The sequence below is a fragment of the Leopardus geoffroyi genome, chromosome C2 (genome assembly GCF_018350155.1).
Source record: "Leopardus geoffroyi isolate Oge1 chromosome C2, O.geoffroyi_Oge1_pat1.0, whole genome shotgun sequence".
Taxonomy (NCBI): domain Eukaryota; kingdom Metazoa; phylum Chordata; class Mammalia; order Carnivora; family Felidae; genus Leopardus; species Leopardus geoffroyi.
In genome coordinates, this window is record NC_059333.1 from 77,636,906 (window position 1) to 77,662,827 (window position 25,922).

The window sequence follows — 25,922 nt, forward strand, 5'->3', positions numbered from 1 at the left end:
CTAAAAAGCTTTCCTATAAAGCTTTGCTGGCTTGCAGGGAAAGGGTGACCCTCAGCCCACATTTTCTGTCTGCCCCAGCTGGACCTCTGATGTTTTGGCATAAAGATCTTACTGTGATGCAATCCCAGACAAAAGGGTTCCCAATCAGGAAAGAGTGATGCAATTTGACCAAACTGGACTTCTAAACCGCGTCTCTCTTTGATCTCACTTATAATTGATTTAGGATATTGCCAAATTTAGCCACTTGCTCTGCTGTTACTCCCTGAATCAGAATTCCCTCCACTCCTTTTGCAGTTCTACAGTAATAACAGGTTCCAAAGCTCACATTTCCAGCTACCGCCCTGAGTTAAACTAATCCAGGACTTTAGCTCCAGTCTTTTACCCTGTTTCAAGCTCTTGATCTACAATTTTGTTTCTCCTTGGAAACCTAACTTACTATTTTTATCTTTATTAGTTGGGGCCTTGCTATCCACTGAGTCTCCCAGCCCAACAGCTTCTTGGACTCCCAGGTATTCCCTGCCACAGAACCTGTGTGTTCTTTGCTAAACTGCTGAGACTTCTTGATAATTTTGGGAACCATGTAATGACAATTTCCCTGAATTACAAACTATTAGAATGCTTTATCTATATGATAGTAAACCAGAGATGTATAACTGAATTAACTTGCAGACCTGCTTTGTTTGACTACCATAGTGTGGTAAAATTTGTGCATTTGGCCTTAGAGAAGCAATTGACACTGGGGTAGCCTCCTCTCCATAATATTTACAATGACAGTTTTTTCTAAGGTGGATAAGTGGCAGTTGATCTGTGTGTGATCTGTGGGAGAAAGGACACAACAACCTTGAGCCCCACCATCACCCTAGTTTTTTGCCTGAAGGCACTTTTAGACTGTGGCATAGAAAGGGGAAAACCAAAAAGAAGTACAGTCATCACAGTGAGCTAAGGAGACAGAAATCAGAATTCAGAACTACTGACTTAGGTGAATTTACAAGCCTGGGCAAAGAGGGAAGAAAACTGTGTAGAAAAAGAGCTCTATAAATCTGCAAGGGGTGACCTCAAGTCTTTGGAAAAATATAAAGCTTTGCATTGGCCGATGACACTTCACAAGATCAGGCAAAGAACAGTTACTAGTGAAAGAAAAACTACCAGGAAGGGGACAACTGCTAGGAAACTGGGAATTGAACAACTGTAGGTGCGCATGCAGGACTGGGGCACTTAAGACTGGAGTGAAGAAGCTTTGGGTAGCTCCCCATGTGTTAAGCAGAGACCCCAGTCTAGGTAAATCCAATCTGGCCTTAAAGAAAAGGCTATTTTTTTCAGATGTAAGGTCCTGCAAAGATAAGGAGGACTCTTAAAAAAAAAAAAAAAAAAAGCTGTTAGACAAGTAAATTAACTACCTGTGAGAAAAAAGACAACACTCACTTTAAAAACTCAGACACTCAATGATGAGGCATACATAACGGCCAGCATATGATTAAAAAACAAAACAATAAAAAGCAAGAACAGACCCATAATCACAAGAAAAATCAGCCAATAAAAAAAGAAACAGAATCAAAATTGACAAATATGATGGAATTAGCAAATTAGCACTTAAAATGAGTATTATCAATATTCTTGTTGAATTAAAAAAAAAGATGACAAAACAGATGAATGTAGGGGAAAGGAAGGAGAAATAGAAAAACAAACAAGGAGGCAAACCATAAGAGATTCTTCAATACAGAGAACAAACTGAAGGTTACTAGAGGGGAGGTGGGGGGGGGATGGGCTAAATGGGTGATGGGTATTAAGAAGGACACTTGTTGGGATGAGCACTGAGTGTTGTATGTAGGTGATGAATCACTAAATTCCTCTCCTGAAACCAATACTACACTGTATATTAACTCACTTAAACTTAAATAAGATCTTGGAAGAAAAAAAAAAAGAACAACTAAAAAATATCAATAGGGGTATTTTTATGGAGAAATGGAAATCCAAACACTGAAAAATACAATTCTGAAATTTAAAATTCTGCAGATTAAACATCAAAAAATAAATGATTAGTGGAAACTAGAAACTGCCCAAATTGAAACACAGGAAAGGATAAAATAAAAATGAGAATCTCAGTCATCTGAGGGACAACCCCAAGTGGTCTATACTAAATTTAACAGAGCTATTAGAAGAAAAGGAAAGAATGAATGAATGAAAAAGTGAGCAAAACATATTTAAAGAAATAATGGCTAAATTTTTCAAATTAAATTAAAAACATAAACTTATGGAACCAAGAAGTTTAGAAAATTTTTTTAAATGTTTATCTTTGAGAGGGAGAGAGAGAGAGAGAGAGAGGGAGAATGTGAGCGGGGAGGGGCAGAGAGAGAGAAAGACAGACATAGAATCTCAAGCAGGCTACAGGCTATGAGCTGTCAGCACAGAGCCCAACATGGGGCTCAAACTCAAGAACTGCAAGATCATGACCTGAGCCAAAGTCAGACACTTAAATGACTGAGCCACACAGGTGCTGCGGAACCAAGGCGTTTAAAGAAGCCTAATTAAGATGCATTCAAATAAAACCACACCAAGAATTTGTTAAATTTCAATAGATACTCATTATATAGATATAGAAGATTACTCTCTCACACAGATAAAAGCCAGCTACAAAAAAAAAAAAAAAAAAACCACCTATAAATAACATCATATTTAACACATAAAAACTGAATGCATGTCCTCTAAGAAAAATGCAAGTATGGTCACTCTGATAACTTCTACTGTTCATGGTACTGGAGGTGCAAGAGAGTGACAGAGGACGAAAGAAGTCAAAGGCATAAAGTTTGGAAAGGAAGGAGTAAAAGTATGTTTATATCTTGTAAACATGATCAAGTGTATAGAAAATGCTAAGGAACCTAAAAAACAAAATAAACAGAAACCCTATTTAATCATTGAATTTGGAAGTCAGAATACCAAGATCAATACATAAAAATCAATGAACTCATTTCTATTTCCTATCAATGAGCAACTGAAAAGTGAAATTTTCAAAATACCATTACAATAGCAACACAAAACATTTAGGGGTAAATTTAACATGTGTGTAAGACCTGTACACATAAAACCAAAAATTAAAAAAAAAGCTGAGAAAAATCAATGATAACTAAATAAATTGAAAAGCATATAATGTTCATGGATTGGAAATCTCAATACTGTTAAGATTTCAATTCCCTCCAAATTGGTTTACAAATTTAATACAATTCTAATCAAATCCCAGCAGGCTCTAACATAGAAATTCACAAGATAATACTAAAATCTATAGAAAAATATTGTTTTCAGAAATAGGTCAACTCTTTGAAAAGAAAAAAGGAGGAAGACAACACTTTCTGACTTCATCACTTACAGTGTGGGGCTTGATTGGGATTCTCTCCTTCCCTCCCTATCTCTCTCTCTCTCTCTCTCTGTCCCTCCCCAGCTTACAGGCATAGTGCTCTCTCTCTCTCAAAATAAATAAGTAAAAAACATTTTTTTAAAAAGGAAGACTTTAAAAATAAGTGCTCAACATCATTAGTATCTGAAATGCAAATTAAAAAATATAGTGTGATACCAGTACCCATTTACTAGCATGGCTAAAATTGAAAACTCTGATAACTTCAAAAGGTGGTAAGAATATATGTAGAACATGGGAATTTATATTCATTTCTAGTGGAAGTATAAAATAGTACAACCTCTTTGGAAATAGTTTTGGCAGTTTCTCATAAAGTTCAACACACATCTAGCCTTAGCTCCCACCTGTCTCCTCTATAAAACAACTGCATGTTTAACATGTTTATGTTAGCTGTGTCTCCTTTAATACTTTGCTTTAACCGACTAGATGAAATTGTGCCATCCAAACAGCTATTAGGTCCAAAGACCTATCCAAGTAAATTCTTATTTGGAGCCCTTCCTGTCATCTTTTTGATGAAAGACATAGAATGCTTTGTCAATGAATCCAGAAGGATCCTTATGTATAATGTATTAATATGAGCTCAGGTATCACCACTGAATTGCAGCATTACCTGGTCCAGAACAGAAGCCAAGTAACAAACACAAACCTCTGGTACCACGAGATGTACACAGACCAGACTAGATTATCTGTAATACTGATGTAATATCAGCACAGATCTTCCAGTCTACTGGACATACTTGTCCTTTCACATCCCTGATACCATTCATACATAACCATTCAGAGCATGGCTTTCTGTGGACAGGAGTTACTCATGTACCTCTGGCAGGCCGACTTCTGCATCACTCCTAGACTAAACATGGTTTTAATTGACTGTTTAATCCTCTCTGACAATAAGTAATTAATTTATGTTATCCCCTATAATTATTTCCCAAAATGCTTGCTTCAGAAAACGAGTCCCACAAAATGCTCCATTCTCCAGGAATCTGAAGTCAAATATATTTGAAAAATATATTTGCCTCCTATATTCCAACTCCCTGCAGATATTCATACCAAATGTTAACACATGAAAGACTCTCAGGAGCCCTTGACTAAAGTAACTTGATTGATTTTGTTTAATCTAGAGTTTAAAGATACTTTATGTATTATAAAAGCCTTTGTCAAATAACACCTGTGAAAATTTTGTGGAAATAAGTAGACTTAACATTTGTTGAGCATTTAATATATTTGTATAAAAGCGAGTAATTGTGCTGAGTGCTTTAAACAACCTTATAAGAGAGTGGTATCATCTGCCTAGTTTAAATATAAAGAAATGGAAGGTCAGAGAGGTTAAGTGATTTTTTTCAAGGTTACAGAGTTAGGATGCTCAGAAACCAGGATTCCAACACAGGCCCTCTGAGTTTAGAGTACAAATATTGAATTGCAGTACTATAAAGAGTCCCAGTAGTGTTCTTAGGAACGAACTTTGGGAAACTGCCTTATATTATCCGGTTGAGTCTTGTTGTTTTACACTGGCTTCTGAAGTGCTGAAGCAATGAATTATCCAGAACCAATCCACTAAGACTTAAGTGCCATATATACTCCAGGACTTTGCTTTTTACTTTCTAGATTGTAATGGAATGTTAAGGTGAAATTTGTTTTTGCATCAGCTTTAAAAAAAGGTTTAAAATCCCATTGCAAAATGTAAGAATTATGTATTAACTTCTTTTTTGTTGTTTTTTTACTTTTGGTATACATATTATAGGAGACTAGAATCCGCGATGATTCTGAATGACATGACTGCAATGTGATGAATCATCATGATCTTTCTCTAGATCACTGAAAAACATTCTTGAAGGCATTAATTGTCTGAGGTTCTGTGTTAGGTGAGAGACCCAAAGATAATTTTAGACACACTCTGTTTCAGTAGCAACAGCTCACACAAAAGAGCTTTATCATTTTTATTTATTATAGAAGAAATTAGTAATAGCAACATAGAAATCCTTTTACATATTTTAAGTCATTGTTTAAATAATTTTCATTTTAGCAATTGTGGCTAGTGGTATATTATAAACCTGCTTGAATGCTGTTACATAATATTTAAAATGATCATTTTAAAATTATATTTTTGAGAAGAAATATTTTATATCTTACTTAACTACTTGAATATAATTAGATGGTTGCTATTTATAATGTTTCATTATGATAGATAATGCTTCTAAGAATAGCGATGGGTACATAATTCTCTTTCTGTTATTTGTGCAGGAAAAATTCCAAAAGTATTAAGTCATATGATATGGTCATTTTTATGACCCTTGAACTCTGCCATCAATGGTTTCTAAAAGGGTCTTTACAATTCACCACAAAATGTAACTCTACCAGTTTTATTATATCTTTGGTAGTTTTAAATATTTTATTTTTCATTTTTCATGACTGTATTGATATAAAATTATACCTCCTTTTAATAATCATATGGATTTTTTAAGCCATACTTGGGCACTAAGTTACTAAGAGTATAAGAATTAATATTTTGAGTATCTTCACATAGATGGATATTTTCTTTCAAGATTTTTCAATTCATCTCTGATTCCTTACTATATGCCAGATGTGCTAGGTGCTGGAGCACTGTCTTCTCAATTTTTCTTTTTTTTCTTATTCACCACAATGTTACGTTTGGAGTTCACAGACTCATCTGCTGAGTGCATCCATTACCTTTCTGTTTCACCTTGGCTGGTTTGTCAACCTCCCCTTTGGCATTTCTAGCATGACAGACATAGTTGCGCTTGAGATCCTCAGCAGTAACTTTTTTGATGCTCAAAACCTGAGTTCTCGTTTCATCTTCTGTTGTAGTCAAACTTATACTAGAAATAGGGGAAAGAAAATCAAAGCATGAGCAAGGCTGCAGGGCCATGTGCTGTGTGTGAATCAGACAAGTTGACAACCACAGAGCCCCTAGATGAAGGCAGACAGAATGCCCATAGGCTGTGTTGCCCGTGATCCAATGGTTACAAAGAGAGAATAACTTCTAGATTCCAATACCATTCTTTTTTTTTTTAATTTTATCTACTTATTTTGAGAAAGAGAGAAGGAAAGAAAAAGAGAGGGAGAGGGAGAGAGAGAGAGAGAGAGAGAGAGAGAGAGAGAGAGAATGCACGTGAGTAGGAGAGGGGCAGAGAGAGAGAGAGAGGGAGAGAGGGAATCTCAAGCATGGAGCCCAACACAGGGCTGGATCCCACAAACCATAAGATCATGACCTGAGCCGCAACCAAGAGTTGGATGCTTACCTGATTAAGCCACCCAGGTGCCCCTCCAATAGCAGTCCTTACATTTCATACCACACACAATCCCAGTATCTAGATCAAATCTCTTTGTTGGTAACACATTATAGCTTTCTCTTCAAAGCAAAATGTCTCCTTACAAACTTATGAGACAGGATTCTGTATCAGAGTAGAAAGAAGCTTCTGAGGCCAGATCCATTTGGGGTTTGATCCAATCTCTGTCACTTACTGGCTATATACTTTCGGCACAGTAAGTAATCTTTCCAAGTCTTGCGTTCCTTCTTTGAAAGAGGTAAATAGCAATGCCTACACAGTGCATTGCATGTATTAACTTACTCAAGAACCATGAGGATTGAGTATGTCAATGCGTAAGTATCAGAACAACGCTAAATAAATATACATATAGGCTATTATTACCATACACAGCAATAGTTCATATGTTTGAATTCAGGGATTCCCAAAGCTTGAGTTCTGAACACAAGTAGAATATTTTAGTCAAAATGCTGAAAAGCCCATGGGTTCAATCTTAACATATTAAAGGAAGAAACTTCTCAAAGCAAGTAAGCTTTATGAAAAATAAATACCTCTAAATTTCCATGTCGGAGATCAAGTGCTTTGGGTCCAAGATCAAGATCTAAAATCCCTGGGAACTACTTGCTATGAAGAGAAAACAAAATCTCTCTCCTATGGCTGACATCCAGGTTCTCCTTCCAATAAGGCTTATCATCCGTCATGAGAACCTGGTCAAAGCTTATGATGGGTTTAGCCTAAACTCGACTGCACTGCTCCACCAGGAACACTGAGTTGTGCTGAAATCGCAGCAAGGAGGAACATCATGATTTTCATATCATTCATTCATTATTATTATGAGGATACAAAGCACAATGTTCAGAATTCCTGAAATGATCAGTACTCTCCCTTTGTGCCTCCAGCTACATCTTTAATCAGTTCCTTCTGAAAAAACTGCTCTAATTTCAGGAGGCTCCTTCTGTACCTTTAAATATGCTATGCTTCTCTAACATCCAGCCATTGCACATGATGTTCCTCTTACCAGGAACATTCTTTCTATTTCTTTACCTGGTTTATTTCTACTCATCCTTCAAATCTTTATTTAGGTACTATATCATCTGAGAAGCACTGCCTAATCCTCCAAAACAGACTGGAATCCTTAACTGAAGATTCTGATAACCTCTAATACTTTCCAATCACTACATTTATCACAATTATTGAATTTTCTGCTCTATCACTCTTACTCCGATAAAATCTACTCAGGGACTAAGTATCTTGCATAGCACCTGCTGTAATGTAGACATTTTGTAACTTCTGCACAAAGTCTGACTTTACTACTAGGAAAGACATATCTTTTGATTTCTAGAAGTTCAAGTAGCCAAAGATCTATTTGCACATCACGTTAAGGCCTGAGGTTTTAGAACTACTTTGTCATGTAGTTGGTCAGCTGCTGATTTTTATTTATTATTGTTCTGAACCAATTGTTATCTTGCAATTGTCTGCTTCATTTCCAGAAGAATCTTTTTTCAAAGACCCGTATTTTCCTTCCTGCCAACCCAATGTCCTTAAAAAAAATTATATTTATCTAGAATTAAAATGAGGGTGCCTGGGTGGCTTAGTCTGACTTTGGCTCAGGTCATGATGAGTTTGAGCTCCACATCAGGCTCTCTGCTGTCAGCTTAGAGCCTGCTTTGGATCCTCAGTCTCCCTCTCTCTTTGTCCCTCCCCCACTCATGCTCTCTCTCTAAAACACAAACATTAAAACAAACAAAAAAAAAAGAAATAAAATGACTCAGCTTGTTAAAAATAAAATTTAAAGAATGTATTTAGTCAGTATTTTAAAAAATGACTATCAATTATAAAGGTGATATGCATGCTATGTGAGATAAGAATGAGGAGGAAGAAGAAAGGAAATGTATGCTTATTGCAAGACAAGAAACACACAATTTAGCTGAGGCACAAATACAGAGGCCTAGACTCCAGACTTGAGAAAGAAAAGAACAGGGCCACACTGACCAGCTTACACGTATCCAGGGCCCTATATTGTAGTTTTTCATGCATGTGGGCTACGCATCCCATCTACTCTGAAGGGAGAATCGTGAATGTGTGATTATCAGAAGGTATCTGGGTCTTGAATTGCAAATCCAGGAATCCTGCTTTGGAATGCAGCCACTAAAGACTTGAAAATCTTGCTGATTTTTGGTAATGATGGGCAAAAGTCAGGGTTGTCTGACTTTTCAGGGTTTCAATGATTAGTATATACCCAAGGGCATTAGACTGAGGACAAGTGTTGGTCACCCCTTGTCTGAGCCAACAGTACCTTTCATTGACAGTTACATCAATATTGGTGTCGTCTGGCTTTTTTCCATCAATGGTCCACCAAACCTCATTGCGGGCATCCTTCAGGAAAGTAAAATAGACTGTACAAGGGATGAGTAGCTCCTCACCTAAAATAACAAGTTAACCCATCAGGGTGTATCCTTCACATGGCTATAATGGTTCCACTCTGTGATTAATCAGAAGCTATAAAAGTGTACTTAAAACTCTACTTCTAAGTAGTTTTCAAGTGGCCTGTGACAGTAATGTACCATACTTCATTACAAAATAAACAAACCAAGAAAAAAGGTGGAGCAGCTTTATACCAAATTTCCAGAATGACCATATTTTTATACAATCCATGTATATTCTACTATAACAGTATTTGTTCAAAGAGGCTCTGTCAACATACTTGGAGCCCTAAACTTCCATGGACTACTCTTATCCTTTATTTCCCTCATAAACAGTGACTGAGGAGAGGTTCTCCAGATTGTTGGAGCTTGGCCCAGAAAATACAGGGTAATGCCAATGCTGAGAGGCAGGTCAGATCCGGCTATAAGGGTGCAGTCAATAAGTTTAAATATCATTTACATATATATTTATATATAGTGAATATTATATGTAGTTAATATATATAGTGAATATTTATATATTTTTAAATATTAGTATTTATGAATAACATTCTCTGCTATCTTTCCAAGATGGAACATGAGGTCAGGGGGATCCGTAGGCAGAAAATGATAATAATGAGACAAAGAGCAGCAGCATACTTACTAAGAGCTTTATATAATTGGCTGTGATAGATTTTTATATTTATTAGTGGTCTCATTTAATTTTAATAAGATACTATGGGGTATTTTTAAAATCCACCTTTTATAGATGTGCAAACTAATGCTTAAAGATGTTAAATGCCATTCCTAGATGAAATTGTTAATAAGTAGCAGACCAGAATTTGACCCAGAATGACTTCCATTCCAGCTTACCCAGGACAGCTCTGTTCTATGCCTGCTTTCCTAGTTAGTTATTGATATCAGCTGCTTGCACTCTCAGAAAGTGTGCAGGTTGAGATGACAAATTATATTGTCATCCAAATTTGAACTCAGGTATGTCTCACTGAGTGGTCCTACTCCATCCCTTCCTCTAAGATGCATGGTTCTTACGCCTTCCCCTTCAGTTTCTATATTAATATGCAGGAAGGAAACATGAACATAGATTTTGCAATCATACGGTAGGTAGAGGTAGATGAAACACACTAGATCATTCGTAAGGGTTCACCTGAGAGCAGGAAGAATGTACATATTACTATACAAAGCCACTGAGAATTTTGGGAAATGTGGTCCATTTGGGGTTGGCGGACCTCTTAGTGCGTTCTTTGTTTGTTTGTTTGTTTGTTTTACAGGCAGCTCACTATTTGAAACTTTATCTTAATTTTAGGAGGGCATCATTGTTTTCTACCTACATTTGATCACAACCTCTGCTATCTTTAGTAGATTTTAAAAATATGTTCTTTTATACCTTTCATTGGGTTTGGAGGGAATTTATTGTAAAGGATACAATATAGAAACTCTTAAAATTTTCTATGGTTTTCAGTTTAACTGTGGGAGGCTTTGAGCCAGAAGAATAATAAATTATGCCTTATTCGGTTGGTCACAGAAGATTTTTGTCCAGAATGGAAAATTATGAAAACTAAAAGGAGCCCCAGACAGCCACAGGAAGCACCCAATAGTGTTCTAATCAAGCTGTATGAGGTCTACCAGTTGTTATCCATTAAATTCATAGTCTTCCTTTGAGCTCCTGCCCTCGCCCCTCTGCAGTGGAGCAAAAGCTTAAAGGAAGTCTTGTGCTCATGTTGCAGTCTTGGAAAACACAAGGCCTGTGCAAGCTAATGTGTGCATCACACAGAAATCACTAATCAGGAGAGGGGAGCCACTGCAGAGGAAGAAGGGAGCAGCTGCGGAGAGAGAAGCCGAGAATCCCAGAGACACCCAAGAGATGGACGAAGGAGCTAATCCCCACAGCTGCCTTCGTTTCGGACACCATTTCAAGTTTCACTTCATGTTGTTTCCCTACAATAGCCCTCTATTCTCATACTTTAACTTAAGTGACATTTTATTCCTTGTAATTAAGAGAATCTAACTGAAATTAAGAGGCACAGCTATAATTACCTGGTTCTTTCTCGTAGACTACAAGATCATTGGGTGAGTAGATCTGAGGAGGCAATGCGTCTTTTGGAGAGCCTATGTTCGAGAGGAAGAGACAAAAGGGAGATGATGTTAAATCATGTAGCCCTTATCTCTCATAACCCATTTCCAAGATTTGCTCTTTTGTAAACTTTTGTCCAACTTCCTGGCATCGTTTGGCAATTCTTCCTGACAGGGCCAATAGCTCAATATACAGTAAATTACAACACTTCATTCATTTAAAACAAACAAAGAGACATACATAAAATACTAAGTAGCTTCCATGTTTCAGGACAGAAGATTTAACCAGTGTTTTTGCTTTCCAAAGCTTACATGAAATATACTTCTAATAGTATAAGATAAATTGCTTTCATGTCTTACTCAATTGTTTCTTTTCTACATATTTCTCCAGAACATGCTTGAGTGTCTAGTATGGGACTTGGCTAAATAAGTAAATATTAAGTAAACAAATATGTAAATGGAAAATTCAAAATCACATTTATGAAGCCAGCACACAAGTCTACCTGATGTCTGTGTCAGTTGACTGTTAATTCCTAGGATTGCTGCTCTTTATAACATTCTATATTTCTAAATTGAAAGAAAAATACCCCCACAGGGTTTTACAGTGTCATGTTTAAGAGTAAAGGCTTCAAAGATTTAACAACCAGGGTTCTTATCCTTAGTTGGACATGTACTAACCATATGACTCTGGGTTGTTACTTAATCTTTCAAAAGCTAATTTTCCTCACCTCTAAAAGGAGGATAATTAAACTCACTGCACAGGTTCATTATAAGAATTAAATTAAATCATGCATATTAAATTAAGTAATGCATATTAAAGCATCCTATTGGTATATAATAAGTACTCAGTACCTCACAGCTTTAAAAAACAAACGTGTATTTTGCTTGAAGGTTAGATAAGAACCACACCTCCCATCAGCATCTGTCAACTTCCATATTTATAAAGGTGACCAAGCATGCCTATTCTCAACTTTCCTAATCCTGAATTTAAGAATCTATATCAGAAATAATTTCCAAGATGAATTTAAGGTTAGATTATTCATTTGGCTTTTTAAGGCCATTCACGTTAAGTTCTCTCTTTTTTTTTTTAATGTTCATTATTTTGAAAGAGAACGAGAGAGCGCGAGCACAGGATGGGTGGAAAGAGAAGGAGAGAGAGAATAGCAAGCAGGCCCCACACTGTCAGTGCAGTATGGGGTTTGAACTCACAAACAGTGAGATCATAACCTGAGCCACCTGGTATCCCCATTCATGTTAAGTTAAAAATTTAGTCTGATTTTTCTTCTGAATTAGTTCCCAGCTCAGCATTATTCCAAAAGGAGGAAGAGGAAGAGGAGAGGTGATTACAAAATTTTTCAGTTTGAATTTTATTTGTACTATTATGTTAAAGCCCTTAAAAATTATGCCCAAATTATGTCAAACTAGTAGAGAAGGCCCTGAACCAAGAATAAGAAACCTGGGATTTGGAATCACTTCTTCCACTAACAGAGCATCTCTAAACAGTTTACTTTGATTTTTTTGTTTGTTTTTTTGTTTTTAATTTTTATTTATTTATTTTGAGGGGGGGAGGGGGGAAGGGAGTGGGGGAGGGGCAGAGAGAGAGAAGGTGAGAGAGAATCCTAACCAGGCTCCATGCTCAGTGGTCAGCATGGAGCTCAACACAGTGCTCTATCTCACCACCTTGAGATCATGACCTGAACGGACAAGAGTAGGACACTTAACCCAGAGGCCCCCAAAACAGGTTACTTTATGTTGTTGTGTCTCAATGACATCTATGAAAAGATGGGGTGTGAAACGTTTTCACTCTGATATGCTCTCATTTTGAATACCATGGGCACAGGGGATTCAGGGCTCTCCCCTAATTGCCACCTATCCTGACACTGGTCCTCTTGATTTCTGGATTTGACAGTTTTTTGACTATGGCCTGGATATTGTCCTTTCCACTTTCCTCATTCCCCACCACCTGTTCTCTCGTGGCAAAGCAATGGTTGAACCCTGCCAGCAAGCAGCTCCATCTACAACAGTTCCAGTACATAGAAAGACAGAGCTCATTTAATTCAAATACAACACTTTTTTGACAATAATATTAACTACTATTCATTGAGTTTCCACTCTTTGCCTGGAACTGGATTAACATAATATATATATTATTTCTGATATTCCCAACTATACTGAATGTGAGGTTCTCTTAGTCCCAGAGGACAGACAAGGAGACTGAGACCCTGAGAAAAGGCATTTTGCTAATAAATGGCAAGGGTACAAGTTGAACACAGATTCACCCGGCACTGTTTCCACTCCTCATTCATTCATATAGACCAATGATTCATGCCATACACTGATAGGTATTGAGTGCCTACTCTGAATGTGGAAAGTGTTATGGCTCAAGCACAGTGAACAAAAAAGATCAACCTCTTTTCTCATAGAATTTACATACCTGTTTGTAATAAACTATCAAGAGCCAAAACAAAATTACTGCATTTTGCTGTGTGCACTTAGTACAAAACCATGCTTACCTACCACCTTCACAGTCAGAGTCCTAGTGAGATGGAAGGTACGCCCGTTTTCTGGATATGTAACAACGCATGTGTAATCTCCATTGTTTGAAACCAAAGCTATGAGAAAGCTCAAGCTCATGCCTTCAGGTACTACATTATTAAAGTTCTGTATTTTATGGCAGCCCTAGAAGAAGGAAAAAAAGACATTCAGTATTGAGATACATGCATGGAAAATATACAAATGCACGTATATATACACACATCTAATTTTACACAGAACATACAAATATCTATGCTGGCTGCACCTTTTACAAACTATTTTGGTCCAGTACTTAATGATATTTCTGTAAAGAATGAATGTGATGTTTCATTATATTTTATGCAAAATGAAAATAGGAATTCTAAACTGAGATATGAATTCAAAAGCATGGGCTTCCTGTCTCAGGATCCAGTATTTGAATTTTGGAAATCCCACATTAGTAGTTAAATAAGGTTAAAGTTGTGAAAACAACTAGGGCAACTTAAGAAAATGCATCTGCTGCCATTTAAGAAACACTTAGTTTTCCTATCTCCATTTATTCACTGATTATATTAATTTGGGAGTCCAGCCACTCTGCTAATTCAGGCTTAGTTTAGGTGTCTGGTTCTGGCAGTCTTTTCCTTTTTTTTAATATTTATTTTTGAAAGAGAGAGAGTGAGGAGAGAGAATCCCATGCAGACTCCATCCTCAGAGCAGAGCCTGATGTGGGGCTCGATCCGATGATGGTGAGATATTGACCTGAATGGAAATCAAGCGTCAGATGCTTAACCAAAGGAGCCACCCAGGCGACCCTGAGGTTTTGGCATTCTTGATCACCCTGTTGAATCACTCTATTAGTTGCTTCCAAACTTTTTTGTGTTTTCCTTATTTATTTTACAATCCAATATTACAGACTTCAGAATCTAAAACTAAAAGATATTTTATGAGTCTGATCAAGAGTGAAGTTTATTTCTATTCTAACTTATATTTTCATATACTTCTGTTGATTTTTAAAATTTTGAGAGTGTAATAGCTCATGAAACATAACTGGACTCCTGTTTTGGCTCTCTGATTCCCACTAATTGGCTTACATTGTTTTATTTTATTTTATTTTAATTTATTTTATTTTATTTTATTTTATTTTATTAATAAAAAAATACAGCGGTGCCTGGGTGGCTCAATCAGTTAAGCGTTGGACTTCAGCTCAGGTCATGATCTCATGGCTCATGAGTTTGAGCCCCACGTCAGCCTTTGTGCTGACAGCTCAGACCCTGGAGCCTGCTTGGGATTCTGTGTCTCTGTCTCTCTCTGTCTCTCTCTCTCTCAAAAGTAAACATTAAAAAAACTAAAGAAAAAATACAGCATCTGTGACAAAATTATGTGTTGAACAGTTACTTTTAGAAAAACTTTGTTTTCTTTAAAAAAAAAAAAAAAGCACTTTCAACAATAGCCAAATTATGGAAAGAGCCTAAATATCCATCAACTGATGAATGGATAAAGAAATTGTGGTTTATATACACAATGGAATACTACGTGGCAATGAGAAAGAATGAAATATGGCCTTTTGTAGCAACGTGGATGGAACTGGAGAGTGTTATGCTAAGTGAAATAAGTCATACAGAGAAAGACAGATACCATATGTTTTCACTCTTATGTGGATCCTGAGAAACTTAACAGAAGACCGTGGGGGAGGGGAAGGAAAAAAAAAAAAAAGAAGTTAGAGAGGGAGGGAGCCAAACCATAAGAGACTCTTGAAAACGGAGAACAATCTGAGGGTTGATGGGGGGTGGGAGGTAGAGGAGGATAGGTGATGGGTATTGAGGAGGGCACCTGTTGGAATGAGCACTGGGTGTTGTATGGAAACCAATTTTTCAATAAATTTCATATTTAAAAAAATTGAATGTACCATACACATTTTCAGCTGTTCACATAAACCAAAAAAAAACCAAAAACCAAAAAAAACACGCAGCTTATTGAAATTAACTTTTATACAAAAATAAAATTTATATTTGATTTTTTAAAAATAAAATGAAAAAATAAAAAAAATCAGTAATCTGTAACAAAATGGACTGGGTTATACCTAAGGTTTTTTAGCTCTTGAAAATTCCGGGAAGCAATTATTGGCTTATAGCTTAGATTTACTGTATTCACATATTTAACTTTGATTCTTGAAACTTTATGGTTTTCTTACGTCAATTCCTGGAGCATGTGTTTTGAAATATGATAGTTACACTAAATGGCATATTTTGCAATTCTTTGTCACAGGAACTATGTCTTTTAAGAATATCACTAAACTTTTGATTCATTGAAATGATCATCAAGAGGAAGCTGTTATATGCTCATTTTCTGAATGCAATTTATCTTGTTTTGATAAACAGTGTTTCTAGACACTTGTCACATCAGCAAAGTATTTCAATGTTCTTAGGTTATCACAAAGAATAAGGCCACAGAGACCTGTACTCTTATAATGAATTTATGTCAGATTTGGTTTAAATTGAGTTTAGACTATCTATAGAATTCTATTTGATTTTTGTGGCACCTTTCATTTAAACAGCTCAAAGCTATTCTCTTCTCTCATTTGTTAGGTTAGCTGTTCTTAAATCCACATGAAGTAGACAGATCACACTAAATATGCTCTAGTTTTACAGGTGGAAAAAAAATGAGACAGATAAGGAGGTATTCCAGATAATACACAGAAAAGCCAAAACTCAGTTTTTCAGATATAAGAACAAAGGTTTTTGACTAGCTTCTTAACTAAGAATGAACACCTGTCCTTGGGAGTTAGTTGAGGCTGGAAAAATTATATTGACACATGTAGTGACATGCACTCTGTTATCTCACTTAATCCTTATTCCAAATTTAGCAAGTTTGGAATGTTCTTATGCCCATTTTCTAGATGAGGATATAAAGAAAGGCCTAGAAAGGTTAAGTGATTGCCAATGCCATAGAGCTAGGTAGTGTCAGAGCTAATATTTAAATCTAGATCCACCTGCTTTGAGGCCTTTTCTTTGAACCCCAACTGACCCTGTCTCCCTACCCTGGTTATGCACATATGCTGCACCTGGGCCAGTCCCAGCGTTAATAGCATGCTATGGCTTTATCATTTAAATAAGGTTGATTCCCATAGATAGTGAGAAACTGTACAATTACACTGTTCAGGATAAGAAGTTGAACAACTATGGGCACCTGGGTGGCTCCGTGGGTTAAGCTTCTGACTTCATGAGGTCATGATCTCATGATTCATGAGTTCGGGCCCTGTGTCAGGCTCTGTGCTGACAGCTCAGAGCCTGAAGCCTGATTCAGATTCCATGTCTCCTTCTGTCTCTACCCCTTCCCTACTCAAGTTCTCCCTCTCTCTCTTTCTCTCTCTCAAAAACTAAACATTAAAAACAATTTTAAAAAAGGAAGTTGACAACTAGTACTGAACTGGTCAATAGTACTTCTTAAGAATGTACTAAAAGAAACCTTTCTTTTTTGACTGGCCAAGTATCATTTATGTAAAAACTATTCAAAAACACATTGTTTTAGGATTCATAGTATGTACTAAAAATATGAAGAAACACTTCTGGCTCAAAGTCTTTTCATTCATTCACTCATTAATTCATTCACCCTTGAGCATTAATCATAAACCATATACCAGCCACTGTGTGAGGTTCTGAGAACACAACATTGAATAAAACAAAGGATCAGCTCTTACAGACTCATCATGAACAGAAATAGAATCAGACACATCTATATAGCAAGGAAAATGGCACAAAACAGGTATGTGTTGATCTCTTGCTAGCTCTCTCTTTTTCTTCTTCTTATTCAAACCCATGAACATGAACTTGAAATTTGGGATGGATACACTTAAAGGTATTCAATGGGCCTGTGTGTCAATGGTCTAAGTATGCTTTCTTGTGAGTTCTTCCCTTCTTTCCATAAAGGATAAAAATGTCGACCAGGGACAGGTTTTTCTTAGAGCTTCTTTGTCTAGGAAAGCATTTTGAATTAAGGAATATTACATAAAAATCAATGGGAAAGTTTGGGGTCTAATCCACTATTCAGAAAAGGCTTACCACTCAAATATTTTAAATTAGCTAGATTTAACCAAAAGAAATAAAAAGCCATTTTTAAGTTATAAGACCTATAGCATGTTCACAAAGGAAATGAAAGAAACATTTTACATTCTAAATGTGCATGTGCATGGTAGGGGGACCTGTGAGGCATTGTTTAACTATAAATAACCATTAACTTTAGCCTGTAGTGTGTGATGAACTCTATTTCCTATATGCAATTGCATCTCTGGACCCTTTGGTACATGCACCTGATACACATAGGATACTTTCAAACCTAATAAACTATTCCTAAAAATAAATCCTACATATTTCAAAATCATTTATTTGGAATCCAGGAAAAAAAAAGATTTGAACAAGAATCTAAAGGTGTCCAAAGGGGAAAAAAATGTTTCCAAATACAATAAACGATTAACGGTAAATTGATTTCCACTGTGAAGCAAACACTTATCTGACTAGAAAACAAGTCATCCACTTAGTTGACCAGTCAGTTCCTCATTTTGAATTAAAAAGAGAGAAGTTGGACAGGAGAAATTCTTTTCCAACACATAGTGGTGGCCATGACAACCTACCACAATGTATAGGTAAAGAACAACACAAGAAATGACTTTGAGATCTTCGAGAGGAAATAAATCATGTGCTGAAGTGTGGGGTGTGAGTTAGGGGATGTTGTGAGTAAAAGGGGACAAATATGTCCATTTAACCAACCTACAACTTTTAAAGAACTGTATGAGAGCACAAGAATGGTGAAGATACAGTTCCTAACCTCTAGGTACACAGTCTAATGGAGAATCACAACAAATACTCTGGAAAGCATATTGGGGTAGGGGAGTGGGGGGAAAGATTAAACAGAAAACATTTAGAAAAACTTCATGGAGAAGGAAAATGTGGACTGGCTTCTTAAAGGGTTAAGTAGAATATTACCACCTCTGTAGGAGGAGGGGATATGTGGGAGATGCCACTCCAGGGACAAGGAAAAGTGTGAACGAACCCCCTCCACTCTTACAGCATTTTGCCTTCTGTGTGAGTCCTTCACCAACGTTATTGTAGTGATCTCTTTTCATGTGTATTTCTTCCTCTACAAGAGGTACTCTTAGGGGCAGGTAGAGGGGGTAGATGAGTACTGTATCCACATGGGCAGCAACTTGCCCAATGCTTGGCACACGGTAAACGTGCAGTACATTTACACAATACATTTGTGTTGTGTGGTCAAAAATATGAATGAGAGAAGCAAGCTCAAGATGTGGAGTTTCAAGTTCAAGTGGTATGCAAATGAGAACAAGAAGATAAATACAAGAAATATGAGACATGGGATGGGTGAGCTGTAGGACAGATGGGGAAACTGCAAGCGAGGATACAAAGAGTTTGAGAAATATTGGGTTAGGAATATCTACTGACATTTTTGCATCCAGGATTAAGTTGGTCTGAAATGCATCCTACTTGCTCATAAAATTTTATAAGAGTTCTACACTGGAGTCACTTCCAGGGAACAGAACTATGTCATCCATTGTTTACGCAACAGATATTTACAAAACCCTTCCCACGTGACAGGTACTATGTTAGGAGATGGGCACACACAAAGTAGATGGTAAAAACAGAAATGGCCCTTATTCCCATGGAATTTTCCAGTCCGGTCTAATTCATTCAGGTATTTAATCAATTCCTAAATACAGAATACAGAGGCTCTGTTTTGTGCTGTGTGCTTGTGATTCAAGGGATAGAAAGAGAGAGGTCACTACCCAGGACAGGAGAGAAAAGTGCAGTCATTACAGTAACAAAGGTGAGATATAATTTAAGTGCTGTCAAAATACAGAGTGGGTGATTCATTCAGCTAAAGTCAGCTTCAGGGCTTCACAGATATTTGAACTGGGTTTAAGTTTAAAGGATGTAACTTAACTCCCCAGAAGCCCTCAAACTATGTGTAAAATGCTGTGTATGTATATAGGCATATATAGAATTAAATGTGTATGGCTTGGAAAGAAAATATGATACACACTTCCTTTATACCAAAGGTTAAAAATCATTATATAGGGACCATAAAGAAAGGAACGAGATAAAGAACGAACCAAACTAAGATGTCAGATCAAATTGAAACAAGCACCTTAAAATAAAGTCTATTACATAGTCCTTGGACTAACTTAACAATACGTGCCGTGCCAACAAGAAGGCCAAGCTTGGCACGCTTTCAGAAATGTGCTTTCCTGATGGCATTTCGTCAAAAGAGGCAAAAGTTTTTCAATTTTCTGAGAGATTTATAAACAATATCTGGCCAATTCTGATTAATCTCACACTGAAAATTAGAGGTGGAGGTAATATCCCAATTTTAATGATCACAGTGAGTACAAGGAAAACCAGCTATTTGCAAAGTGATATCCGGAATATCTATTCTGCTAAATAGCACTTGAGAACATTTCAGCAGCTGCCATAAATGTAATATCCAAAACACCTACTAAAGTGGTTTCTCTGATCCTCAGTAAGAAGGGAAAATTTGCCTTGGTTTCTACAAGTGTCTCTGGCAAAAAATGTTCACATGCCCAGTTATACCGATGAGAATGAGGAATGATCCAGTAGTATAAAAGTTAGGATAGCTCGCCATATTTTAAAGCTTAGGTTTCCGAATAAATAATAATAGTAACAACAACAACAGGATCACACTTACCTGTGTCTTTATTCCTATGTATTTGGAAGTCCCTATGAGAACAAACAGGCAGCCTCCAATTTATACACGTGTTTTGTTCCAGAAGTTCTTTTATAAGCTGGCTATGTGAAATTCAGTAAATCACTTCCAAGCCATGGTTTGCTTTCCAGGCTAGTAACAAAACCTGGCTTGTTCAACAAACATTTACCGAACATCAGTTTAACTCACAGGGTTGTTGAATTAGAGACCTATGAATTCTGGGCCCAGACTGAAGAAAACCCTGCCATGCAGAAAGACAGGAGGAGAGAAGACACACAGAGAAGAAAAAGTCAAGCCTGCCCCATGTCCCCTGCAATTCTGAAAGAGAAACTTTGGATCTTCTGCTCCCACTAATCCCAGGTTTCTGAGCCCCCTCTCACTTCCCCGAGGCCCTATTTCCACAGGTTTCCTTATGGCCCACAGACTCCCTTAACCTAATCCATGTGCAAAGCCTGCTCTGCCCTTCAAAATGCTTTATGTTCCAGGGGTGTCTGGGTGGCTCAGTCGGTTGAGCGTCCGACTTCAGCTCAGGTCACGATCTCGCGGTCCGTGAGTTCGAGCCCTACGTCGGGCTCTGGGCTGATGGCTTGGAGCCTGGAGCCTGCTTCCGATTCTGTGTCTCCCTCTCTCTCTGCCCCTCCCCCGTTCATGCTCTGTCTCTCTCTGTCTCAAAAATAAATAAACGTAAAAAAAAAAATAAAAAAAAAATGCTTTATGCTCCAGAAATAAAGACTGGAGTGCTCTCTCTGTGTCATTTCTGAAGAGTATAATCTTTGGAACCCAACAGAAGTGGCTTGAAATTCCAGATTCTCCCAATATTGGCTGGATTGTTTCGAGTAAATTATATAAAATAGTGTAAAACTATGGGCTCCTGACATAGATTGTATAGGGTTGAATCTTAGCTCATAGCTCTGGGACCTTGGAAAAATCTCTCAACCACTATATACTTGGGGGTTTTCATAACGATATAATGGAGCGAACAGTAGAGCTTACTTCATGTTGAGAGAATGAAAATAATTAAAGCATTTGGAAAAATTCCTGTGCTTGGTAAATGTCAGCTATTCTTGTTTACCTTTCTGAGCTTCTTGTTCCTAATGATATCTACCCTGAAGGATTGTGGTAAGTGTTACATATAACATATAAAGTACCCAGTACAATGTATTTTACCGCTAAAATGCAAGAAATGTTAGTCTCCTTTTCCTCCTTTCAATTCATTCGTTTTCACCTTTCTGCCAACAGGAAAACAAATTTGCTGGAACTGATAAATGTGTCTTTTAACTCTCACAGTTATTACTAAAAGAGACCATTTCTCCAACGTCAGGGTAGGGAACTCAGCTGATAACAACTGAGAGAGAGTTACTGTAGGAGGGCCAAGAAACCCAGATGGATGCAGGGAGTGACTGTAGATGGTAGAAAATGAAAAGCAATGTCAGCGTAGGAGAATGCCCCTTCTAAGAACACTGATTTTGCTCCCAAGATTGCAGAACTCTTAGGATTAAAGGTGTCAATTACTCCAAGATGGAGAAATAAAAAGCAGTATAGCACACATCAGTAGCAACCTTTTCATAATCATAGAATAGAAAGGATGTCTGGTTACTGATTGTCCTTTTTAGTCACCTGCACATTGTTGAGTGTCTGCCATGGCAATGGTTTCACTGCTTTGACTTTTTTCTTGATCTTCTTTCCAGGCTTCCTGCTTTTATTCACCCATGAATATTCTCTCCAGATTTTCACATTAGCCCTTTTCTCTTATCATTTTATTTTGCTTTCTTAAGGGATTCAACTATCATATAGATGCATCTAATTCTCTGTCTCTAGCTTTGACTTTTTCTTCTAAGCTCTAGACCCATACACACGTAGCCACTGCCTACAGGTCACTGCCACATAGGTATCTCACAGAAACTTCTAACTCCATCTGACATTATCTAAATACATTACTTGCCCCCCAAACCTGCTTCTTCCCTGCTGTTTCATACCTTGGTTAATAGCACCAACATTCATCCAACCAGGAAAACCAAAAAATCTGGAAATCATTAAGAATACAGAGATGGGTGTGCTATAACTTTACTCTCAAGAAATAGTCAGTCTCACAGGGCACAGGCATGTAAATTTCTCCCTCTTCTTAAAACCAACATTAACGATCTTTGTCACTCTTGTGGAAGTTAGAATTCTACTTTTGATAAGAGTAAGAATTCTTTTATTTTTATTTTGAGAGAAAAAGAGAGAGAGAGAGAGAAAGAGAGCATGTGAGCAGGGGAGGGCCAGAGACGGAGGAAGAGAAAGAATACCAAGCAGGCTCCGTACTCTCAGTGCAGAGCCTGGCACAGGGCTCGATTGCATAAACCATCAGATCATGACCTGAGCTGATATCAAGAGTCAGATGCTTGGGGTCGCCCACGGACCCCAAGAATTCTTATTTATAAACTTGTCTGAATTAAACTGTGGTCTCTTTTTGAAACTATGTAGGGCAGGACATATATCTCATTGATTATAACCCCCTGACATATTTCATTGAATACAATTGATCTTTAACAGCTGTTGAAAGTATATATAAATGACTGTAAAACAATAAAGGAAGTGAAAAGTGAGATGGAGACAGGCATAAATAAGTAGCTGTGGGATTATATCAGGGAAAAATTATCTATAGCTGGAGAGAACAGGGAACAAACATTGATATGAAGACAGTAGAATTTGATATGTTCTAATGAAAGAATAGGGGACATGCCTGGCATCGGGAATGTATCAAGAAAAAAGAAGGAAAATTATAGAATACATAAGGAAATAAAATTAAGTTTTTCAGACTATTGAGTATTCAAAGTACAGAAAAAGTGAACAGAGTTAGAGATGAGAGAACTCATTTGCAGGTAAATAGAAGAATACATTTTTAAAAAACTGGAAAATACTTTACACTTATTGATATAAAATTGTTCATATGAGTCTTTTAATCATTTTTTATCTTTTTTTACTACAGAACATTACAATCATAGAATACACAACGATCCCCTGTACCTGTACCTAGCCTCAAAAGTATCAATTCGAGCTATGTCTTACTTCATTTACACCTACTCACTGCACCCCAAGACTATTGTGAAGCAAATGACAGACATTCTGTAATTTCACTTGTAAATATATCTGTGTGTATCTCCAAGTGACAAGACCCCTTCTGCAAGCATAACTGTAGTAACATTATCACAATTTAAAAAGTAATAATAACACATTGTATTATCAATATTCTGTGTTCAGAGTTCCCCGATTTTCTCCTGGGTTGTTTTAGAGTTTGTTTGAATAAAACACGATTTAATGAAGATCCATATACTGCAATTGGTTTTTATATATCTGAAATCAGTCCTTCTCTCTCTCTCTCATTCTCTTTCTTCCCTCTTTCCCTCCCTTTCTTTTAATCCTCTCAGTATAACATAAAATAGATATAAAAAAAAATACTTCAATGTATATATGAGTTAATGTATTATTGTAAAGCAAATACCTTCAAACCACCACTGAGGTCCAGGAATAGAACAGTACTCCTCACCCCTGAAAAGTTTCTGCATGCCCCGTGTCAATCACAGATCTTTTACTATCCCCCAAAGAGGCCATTATCTATACTTTCACAGTAGAATTGTTGTCTTGTTTTCATTTATAATTTCATCACCTCCACAGACACTATAGTCTCAACCATTTTTAAATGTGTCTTATATGTTTCTTTGAATCTACACATTTTCACATCATGCCTTTCTTTTTTCTTGCAATTTATCTGTTGAATAACTCAAGGCCTATAGAATTCTCCAGTATGGATTTTGCTGACTGCAAATTCATTGTGTAGATCAATACATTCCCCTCTTCTCTGTATATCCTGCAAAATGGCAGCAGGATCCAAATCAGACTCAGGTTTATCCATTTGGAACAATTATAAGTGATATTTTATTCTTTCATAAGAACGAATATGTCCAGCTGTTTGATTTCTTATGATGGTACCAGTCACTGATTCTTAATGCTTAGATTTATTAATTCTTTCAGGGTTGCAAAATGATTATATACTTTTATAAAAACACACTTCTCTGTACTATTTCATTACTCGGTGCACATTTCTTATAGAAAAGGCAGAAAAAATACTTGATATTTTCCCTTTACCAGTTTTCAAGATAACAAACTGATTTCTATCATCCGATTATTTTGAAATACTATGTGACCGATTATTTTGAAATACTATGAACTTACAGATTTAAATTTAATTCTTAAGATTTAACCCATTGTGACTAATCCCTCCTGAAGTTCAAATTGTTCCATTTTCAACCAATGGAAAACTCTTAAAGTTAGCTCCTAGGTCATTTCATTAATGACTTAAACTGTTAGATGTTAACATTTTATTTATTTTTATTTCTTAAAAAATTTTTTTTTAATGTTTATTTATTTTTGAGAGAGACATAGACAGAATGCTAGTGGGTTAGGGGCAGAGAGAGAGAGACACACAGAATCCGAAGCAAGCTCCAGGCTCTGAGCTGTCAGCACAAAGCCCGATGCAGGGCTTGAACTCACCAGCTGTGAGATCATGACCTGAGCTGAGCGAAGCTGGATGCTTAACCAACTGAGCCACCCAGGTGCCCCGATAACATTTTAAACTATGATTATGAATTGCCTATTTCTTCCTTTAAATCTGTCAACTTCTGCTTCATGCATTTGGACACACTGCTGTGAAGCACACGTACTATTTTTATGGCTTCCTGATGAACTGACCCTTTTATTATTTTGAAAAGTCCTCTTTATCTCCGACAAAGTCTACTTTATATGTTACTGGCATATCCACTCTAGCTTCCTTATTTTTATTCACCATTTATTTTCCATTTAAAGTTATTTTCTCCACTCTACTTTCTGTACATATTAAGGCATATCTATCACATTCATTTACAATTATGTTCCTCTTAGTTTCAGGCTTCATTTATGAAATGACTTATTTTCTTCTTTCTAAATTTTTACTGAATTATATAACTTCTGGACTTTTCTAATTCTTATTTATCTATGTTATTCTTTATCATCTTATATCATTTCTTAATGTCTTGTGGCTCATTTTTGAAACAGTAAGTCATATTATGTCCTTCTGGCATGCATTTTCTTTTTTGATAGAAATGTTATTCTGCTTCTTATTCTCCTTTTTCTTATAACTTTGAATGGGATTTTTCCCTTGTTTTTTTTTGTTGTTTATTTTTATGTGAAGTTAGGGTTTTTTTTTTTTTGTTTTTTGTTTGTTTGCTTGTTTTGTTTTGTTTTCCCTGAGCTTTTAGGTTGGCAGATTTTCTAACTTCACAGAGATCTCTCTTACAAACTAGGATCTTGGGATTTCCTGAGCCTCTTCTGCTCTTCCATTTTTAGCTGGTCCTTCTCTTTTCTTCCTCTGTATTGTCCTGATCCTGTTTATTTGTTTTCAAGTTTATTATTTATTTATTTATTTATTTATTTATTTATTTATTGAGAGCTCATGCACGTGTGAAAGGGGCA

At 36.6% G+C, this 25,922-nt stretch overlaps 1 protein-coding gene across 5 annotated transcripts in view; it reads right to left on the bottom strand.

Moving 5' to 3' along the window:
* The window catches only part of LOC123611088 (interleukin 1 receptor accessory protein), a 138,472-nt gene that overhangs the window by 20,242 nt on the left and 92,308 nt on the right, over positions 1 to 25,922 (bottom strand). For all 5 annotated transcript variants that reach the window (XR_006718425.1, XR_006718426.1, XM_045502591.1 and 2 more), the window contains exons 5-8: positions 13,700 to 13,865; positions 11,151 to 11,222; positions 8,990 to 9,116; positions 6,095 to 6,243 (exon numbers count right to left, since the gene is read on the bottom strand). Coding sequence is in view for 3 of the 5 variants with exons in the window: in XM_045502591.1 (XP_045358547.1) it covers positions 6,095 to 6,243; positions 8,990 to 9,116; positions 11,151 to 11,222; positions 13,700 to 13,865 (514 nt within the window). In the remaining 2 variants the exon portion in view is untranslated. The remainder of the gene's footprint in view (positions 1 to 6,094; positions 6,244 to 8,989; positions 9,117 to 11,150; positions 11,223 to 13,699; positions 13,866 to 25,922) is intronic.